The 7,955-nt window shown below is 38.1% G+C and overlaps 1 protein-coding gene across 1 annotated transcript in view; it reads right to left on the bottom strand.

Annotated features, from left to right (window-relative positions):
* Positions 1-1,624: 1,624 nt before the first annotated feature.
* slkb (STE20-like kinase b) overlaps positions 1,625-7,955 on the bottom strand; it is a 28,160-nt gene continuing 21,829 nt past the window's right edge. Inside the window, exons 14-18 of the mRNA XM_081360913.1 lie at positions 6,063-6,187; positions 5,783-5,974; positions 4,347-4,472; positions 4,145-4,258; positions 1,625-3,227 (exon numbers count right to left, since the gene is read on the bottom strand). Coding sequence (XP_081217039.1) covers positions 3,081-3,227; positions 4,145-4,258; positions 4,347-4,472; positions 5,783-5,974; positions 6,063-6,187 — 704 coding nt within the window. The 3' untranslated portion in view covers positions 1,625-3,080. The remainder of the gene's footprint in view (positions 3,228-4,144; positions 4,259-4,346; positions 4,473-5,782; positions 5,975-6,062; positions 6,188-7,955) is intronic.

Genomic DNA, 7,955 nt, shown 5'->3' with positions numbered 1-7,955 from the left:
AGATTTTTTTTGTTTTTAAACACTTCTGAAGGCTTCATTTCAAAGTCCCTTCAAGGCAAGTCATTTTGAAACATCAAATTTTCCAAAGCTGTTGACTAATCTTCACCATGGAAATGGAAATCTGAAAACAACCATCTCATAAAAACTCAAATCAACACAGCTTTTTTCAGGCAATACACATGTGCAGTCATAATGTGAATTGCAGACTGTAGTGGCTTCCTTTCCTTCTTTCGCCACTTCCGTGAGGGAAAGTATCTTTGACGCTATGCCTGTTTTAACAAGACTTGAACTTTATTGTAACAAAAAGGTGAAAACTTAAAGACAAAACTCTTCCTCCAAAACAAGCAGTGTGGTGTAATGCAGGTCAAAACTGTCTCCCTTCCCCCTTGCCACATCACTTCCTGTTTAAGATGGCTACCTTCAGGAAATCTCCAAAAGGAGTGCAATTCTTTACCTTAACCACAGGGGGAGTACAGAAAAATAGTTACAGCCATGACATTGAGTAACAACCAAGGACAACATTCTAATCTGAAAAATGAAGCCTACCTGGAAGTGCGAAAAACTGCAATACATCGAAAATCCGCTAGGGGCAGGTCCCAAAAGGGAGCAAATGTCCATAGACCCCCATGTTAAAATGTCCGTTTTCACAGCATAAATTCATGTTTTTACAGGTTGGTCCCATGGACTTTAATTGTATTTTTCGATAGGTTCCGAGTTCCTGACAACTGTGAGGGGGGTGAATTTTTTTCTAACTCGTTAGTTTAGATCGTATTTAGATTTAAAATGTATGACAAATGTATGACAAATAAGGGCGTGGTTAACTTTGATTGATAGCTTGATTGACAGCTGATAACGAGCATAGGCTGGCCGAGTGGAATTCCTGAAATTTGATGTCACCGCCATTATCTGACACAACACATCATACCACCTCTGTATCCAAGATGGCGCCGCCCATACCCCCCATAAACGGCCTCAAAACCGTTCTTCAGAAAGTCTATGGGTGACGTCACAGACGCTTTGTCCATATTTTTTACGGTAACAACAGACTTTCTATCATGCTTTCTAATGGCAGCTGTTACACCAATCAGAGAGTCCAAAAGATCTTGGCTGCTCCGCCCACTCCCATGAAGCACTACGAATGATGTAATCGAATCGATCTCCCTATGCTCTCAAAATACTGAAATGTTTGTGTATATACACATATTTTGGAATAAACTGTAAAAAATACATTGTTTTTTATAAATGTAATCCGTAAATGAGTAGTTTTATATTTGCAATAACATTTGCAATGCTTCATGGGATTGTAGTTCTTTCCCTCCCTAAAGTGCCCAGTCTTGAACCTTTTGAATTTTTGTCAGATTTTCAAAAGCTTCAACAAAGATTTTTTTTAGAATCCATATGGAAAAATCTATTGAAAAAATACTTACAGATTCAGCGGCAGGAACTGTTGCAGTCAATCGGCGATAGGTTCTTTTATTTAGAAGGCGGGACTTATTTCGCCATATATCACGTGTTGCACTTTCTCCCATTTATAGTAATATGAATGTGCGGTCTTTCTACCTAAAGTATTTGCCTCATATTCATAAACCGAGAGACACTTGAATACAGAGACCCACACAACTGAACTATTCACCACAAATGCTTTAATTACAGTAGCTTCCTATAATCACAATGATTTGATATTTGACACAAACACAATACATCTAACAACTGTTATGCTGTGGATTTTACCTCATGAGAAAATGCGTACGAAAAAAGTACACGTGACTACCTGCAGGAATTCCTGTATCAGAAGGCGCACAGCACTCTCTTTACAATAAACCATGAACAATGCTCTCAGGTTTTATCAATGACAAGAACTTCATGTTTTCTGTATTTTGTTTCCACAGATTTCACAGTCGTTTTGTGCGGTTTTTACGGACTACACCACAAATGTAAATGCAGTAAACACATTTAGAACTGCATGTTGAAAGTGAACTTAGATGAAGAAAAAACCTTTTACTAAAAAATGCTAAAAAACAACAACAACAACGTCTAATTAAATGAAATTGGTTTACAGGAAACATCATCCTCTATACAGTCTTACCGAAAAGTACACACATGTAGTGTAGAGATGTCTGGGTGAATCTCCAGTTACTGTCCAGTTGTAATCGGGGGAAAAAAAATGCCATTTTTTTGGAGAATACAGTATCGACAATATGAAAAGATTGAGCTCTTTTGCTTTAAAGTTTGTAGATGAATTGTAAAGTTGAGATGATTAATGCAGCTACATGTTCACATTGCATAGCAGAGCAAGTGCAAATGCACTTCTTACCACAGTGATGTTAGAATATTTGCATACAGTGTGGTTTATATGCTAAAATCCTTCAAAGAAATTAATATAGCTGCTACTTAAAGTATAAATCCATTTTATGATAATAAACAAAGCTCACAAAAAGTGATGCGAGATCATGGAAATTCAAATATATTTATATCCTGTAATTCATACAGAAAATAGCCAAGAAATCATGAATTAACATTGTCCTGAAAATTAATTTCTCTAAATAATGTGCAATTAAACTTCATTAGAAGGATAAAAAAAATGTTGCTTGGCAGAATCAATGGCTTTATTCTGACTGATTTTGATATTTAAATCATTCGCTTGGTTCTCATAACCACTGACATCATAACCATTGACTCTTTACTCAAGCAAATCAGCCCGAAGTTGAACAGTCATTCCATGTTTGCAAATAGTCCTAAAAATACCACAGTAAACCACGATTAATACTTTGAGACCAAAAAAAAAAAAAAGAGGTAAAATTAATTTAAATAAATAAAATAAAATAAAAAAGAAGAAAATGGAAAAAAGATTAATTAAGTGGCATATAGAATTAAATCACAGTATCTTTTATAAACCATCACTGAAATGTTTTGGAAAACCAACCACACTGAAAATCCACATTTAATGCTTAAATAAAACGAAATAAAATCAAAGCAATAGCCTGTAGCTCACTAGAACAATTCAACCCTCTGTTCTGACTGACAGCAGCGGTCAGAGGGAAGAAGGCAGCAGAGGTTCAGTCACATAGCATCTCTGTGCTTTAAAACCCAGTGGAGTGGACGCTCGGGACGGGGTAGAACTTTGAGATCCGGCTCTGGGAGGAGGGGTTAAGGCATGCAGACTCCCCGGTCATTTTGAAGAACACTTCCTGCTCTTGTAGCTTACGGGCGAACTCATCTTCCAGGGCCTGGACAGAGAGATTTCATGTTCTTAGTAAATGCACTGATCAAACATGGTGCAAGTGTTCACTCAGTAATGTTTTGCTGACATCTAGTGGTGCGGATGAAGCATCACACAAAGGCTTTTCATAGACTGCCATAGTCAATTATTTCTGTGTGAGAAAGTCCTGTAATAGGGGGTTTACTAAGAGTAAATTTGGCTGGTCAAGTGATCTAAACATGGCATCTTTAATAAGGGAAAAATGAATGAGTGCAGCTTTGAAAAGTCTCAGTAATTTGAATTATTATGATGAAGTTTAATTGCTTAACATTACAATATATTGGTTTAATTAAGATTAAAAATAACCAATAAAAAAGTGACAATTAAATACACCACCATTTGGGGTCAGTAAGAAATAAATTAATATCTTATTCAGCTAGGATGCATTAAATTGATCAAAAGTGACAGTCAATACATGTATAATGTAGCAAAATATGTCTATTTCAAATAAATGCTGTTCTTTTGAACTTTCTGTTTATCAAAGAAGAAGAAAAGTGTATTTTTTCCACAAAAATATGAAGCAGCATAACTGTTTTCAACATTGATAATAATAAGAATTGTTTCTTGAGCAGCAAATGATCATATTAGACTGATTTCTGAAGGATCATGTGACACTGAAGACTGGAGTTATGATGCTGAAAATTCAGCTTTGATCACAGGAATAAATTACATTTTAAAATATAATAAAATAGATAACAGTTATTTCAAATTGTAATAATATTTCAGTTTATTGAGCATAAGAGACTTCTTTCAAAAACATTTAAAAAAAATCTAATCGACCCCAAACATTCGAATGGTAGTCTATATAAATGAGCATTTCAGGTTTCATGTTCAACATTGCTAAACGAGTGATTGGCCCTTCAGAACTACGATTGAGTGTTGTACCTTCTTGCGGGGTCTGAGTTTCTCTCTCCAGTCCTTGAGCTCTGCGCTGTGCTCCTCATCCAGCTCCTTCAGCTTCTGAGTCTCATGCTCGATCAACAGATGACACTTCTCATTCTACAACACACACACACAAGGCACGTTAGCGTTTCGTTTGTATACACATGCTGTAATTGTTCCTCTGGTCCTGAATGCTCCAGTGTACCTGCAGCTGCTGGAGTTCTCTGGCGTTGGCGTCGCACTGCGTCTGCAGGTCTCTCATCTGATTCTCATGTTTCTGGAGTTGATGGAGACGCTCGTTCTTTTGTCTCTTCTCCTCCTGTGCTGCAAACTGTTCATCGGCCACACAAATATACAAGAATTACTACACAAACACTAACTACAGGAAGAAAATGATCTGTGCAGCAAGTTTAAATATTTAGGGATACACAATATATCTGTACCATATTGATATGAATTGGTATCCATCGATTTATTTGAGCATGTTAAAGGCACACTATGCAAGATTTGTATCTTAATATAACAGCTTCGAAATCATTTCGATGGTAGACGAACTCGTAGTAGGGCGAATCATCCCGATAGCAAAGCAGGGGGGATGGGGACGCCGCTGGTTTGCAAGGTGGCGCCCCGACAAATCTTGTGAGAATCACGACTTGCTTTACGGCACGACGTCACATACATCAACAACATATGAGACAGCCTCTATGGAAGACACTAGCACGCATTTCAGACGTGAATCATGGCAGAGTCGACGAAGAAAACGAAGAAAGCGCGGTCGGAAGAGTGCAGACGGCTCTGCGTGAGTGGTATTTACAACAGTAACGTTAAATACAAGTACTCCACACCGCCTCTAGGGGGCGCTGTTTGAGAAAAACGGAAACTGCATAGTGTGCCTTTAATTTCCAATTTTTTTTATCTCAAAATTTGATATCATTATAAGAATTTTAACATTGCTGCATAATTCTGCAGAAACAATTAACTTTGTAAGTTCATGTAGACTAGAACAAATGATTCTGTTAAAGGTGCAGTAAGTGATTTCTGAGAAACCACTGATATTTGAAATCAACCCAAGAAACACACCCTTTCCCTTCATGTCTCTGCCCCCCAAAATGCACGAACACACAATGCAAGACACACTTTATCATAGTAGAAGCGGGGCAAAATAATGAAGATAATGAACAAACGAAAAACATACAGTACACAAGAGTATATACAATCTAGAGTTGGTTGTTAGTCGCCAGCAGCTCCAGACAAACAATTACACTCTTGCATATAAAGCATATCTTGGTTCTGTGAAACATGGCAAAACCAATGTTACTCGCGTATGGAGCAGAAACAACGCAACTTCTGCGTCCGTTTCAGGCCTACCCGCTTAGCGCTCTGATATTGACGTGAGTCCTAAAACTCATGCCTGATCATGACCCTACTTTTTTCCAGTGTTATTCCTCTTAACTATTCTCTTTTGTAAAGTTGTTCAGCCATCTTTCTACAGTCTTCCTTCAAATCTCACTCTCTTTCCTCCCCCATCATGAGAGGACACTGCTGATTGGCTACAACTGTGTTGGTCCGATCCACTTTCAACAGCATGAATCAGAAATCGCTTACTGCACCTTTAAGCCTGAACCTGATATGACCTCTGACCTGTTTGACCCTCTCACGTTCCAGTTCCGGCGTGACCCCTGTGGTTGTGATGCGCAGACTCTTTTTGAACATGGCCATGCGCGTCTTAGCGTCGCTGCGCTGGATCTTAGGCAGTCTGGTTCTCTCTTGAGTCTGTTTGCTCTTCATCTCCTCCATCAGACGCTGGTTATACCTGTGCATCTGCTCCATTTCCTGTAGATAAACACACTCAGAGTTAAAAAGAATACAACAATAGCGACCGGAAGTGCACATATAAGGCTGATGTGGGAACTGAAGTAACCTTCTCGTGTCTTTTGAGAAGCTGGTGTCTTTGCATGAAGTACTGGTCTTTCAGCTGCTGCTTGTGCAGCTGGTGTTTTTCCTGTAGTTGGCGCTCTTCCAGCTCCCACATGGCCGCTTCTCTGGCTACAAGAATCGGAAAGAACTAAGTTAAATCAACTGAATGGCACCCTGTGTGACAAAAGCTAGCCCAGTACCAGAGCACATGGTAAGGTAACTATAGCTATGTTTCCATCCAAAGTTGTGGATTTAACTTATGCTAAAAAGTGGAATATCGCATAAAACATTTGCGTCCCATGTGTTCAAGAGAATAAAATCATTCCTGGGAAATTGATGCAAAATATCTGAAATAAAAACGGGGGTCGGGGGGAACTGGCTCCATCATAAATGACTTGAGTCTCAGAACATACAGACTAAATGCAATAAACGCTGTCATGTTATCTTGCGTTAAGATGCCTGATGTTTGGGAACGCAATCAGGTGAGACGCTTCTGGAAAGTCATTATACCAAATCATTCTGAAGAAGACTTTCTTCATGGCTTTGGCTCAAAGATTTCAGAACAACCAAACCAACATTTGAGATGCTGTGCGATCCAGTTATCCAATCACATCCTCTGTTGAGGCAAAGTCACATGATTTATTTGTGACAAATTATATATCTCCCTCAATTGTACGCACAAGCTTTTTATGCGCATCTTGGAAGTTTCATCCAGCATTTTGTGTGATATCTGAAAATTTGCAATAAAATAGGTGGATGGAAACATAGCTTTTGCAAAGTTGGTATGTGTCGATATTAAAACCATTTAAAATGATCGGATATGAGCCGATAATTATTTTCATGTTATACTACAGGGCCGTTGAATGCTTGAATCTGATTGGTTGACGAACGTTCTAAGGTGTGCATTATTTTCAGGGAAACGCACAGCTAAAGTAGTTCCAGGCAGGTCTTGACCGCATTACAGTTCCATATCACTTCGCGTAGTTAACGGTAATAACGGAAAATAGGATACAATTCATAACAAGAAAAAACATTTAGCCGCATGCGCTTGATCTGCAATTTTCAATGTCTAGCTTCACAATCAATGGAAACATGCAGTTTAATTTTAATAAATAAAGTATATTCCTATTTATAATTAAATAGAAAATTAAACTGAATATAGGCTAAATAAATGGATAGTCCTGCAGCACGGATTTTTATTGCAGATAATATAACAAATAAATAATTATTGATAGGCCTACTTGTTAAAAGGCTTTTTTTTCATTTATTTGGCTAGTCTACTGTCATCTGTCAATAATAGGAAAAAAAGAATGATCGAATTAATTAAAACTAATTGAATTAATAAATAAATAATAATATTGACGCACATGCTTTTCTGTCTCATTATTGCAACATCTCTCTCTAATAACTGCATAAAGCCGAGCCGAGGACACACTTTAAGGCCGGTTATGAATGTAATTTGATGACTGATCATGCCCAAAGGCGTGTTCAGCGCGTTCAGTCTGTGTTCGAAGTCGGTGTTTAAAATCTGCTGCGATGAAAACAGCCAGAGAATGTGTCAGCTAGTGGTGTGTCCCCAGCATTAGTCTGCTATCAGTGGCTCAAACCTCCGTTACTAACTCTAAAATGACGTTTTGGAATTAGCAACGGAGGCATTGGTTTAGATGCGTAAGAAATTAGTCCTACATACAAGAGCGTTTTAATGACAAAAACGTCTTGAAATACATAATCTGAACAATGTTTCGAGGTGTGGTAACTGTAGTATAAGCGGAATAATTGACTTCAGGCCGTTGAATTATTAGAAAAATAATGCACACCCGAGGTGGTAATGCGGTCACGACGCGAAGTCTGTCGTCAATTATTCCTTACTTATGGCTGATGTTAAAATTCTCTGACT

This window comes from Scardinius erythrophthalmus (genome assembly GCF_964197995.2).
Source record: "Scardinius erythrophthalmus genome assembly, chromosome: 3".
Taxonomy (NCBI): domain Eukaryota; kingdom Metazoa; phylum Chordata; class Actinopteri; order Cypriniformes; family Leuciscidae; genus Scardinius; species Scardinius erythrophthalmus.
The sequence above is the reverse complement of the archived record's forward strand: the minus strand, read 5'-3'. Positions and strand labels throughout refer to the sequence as shown.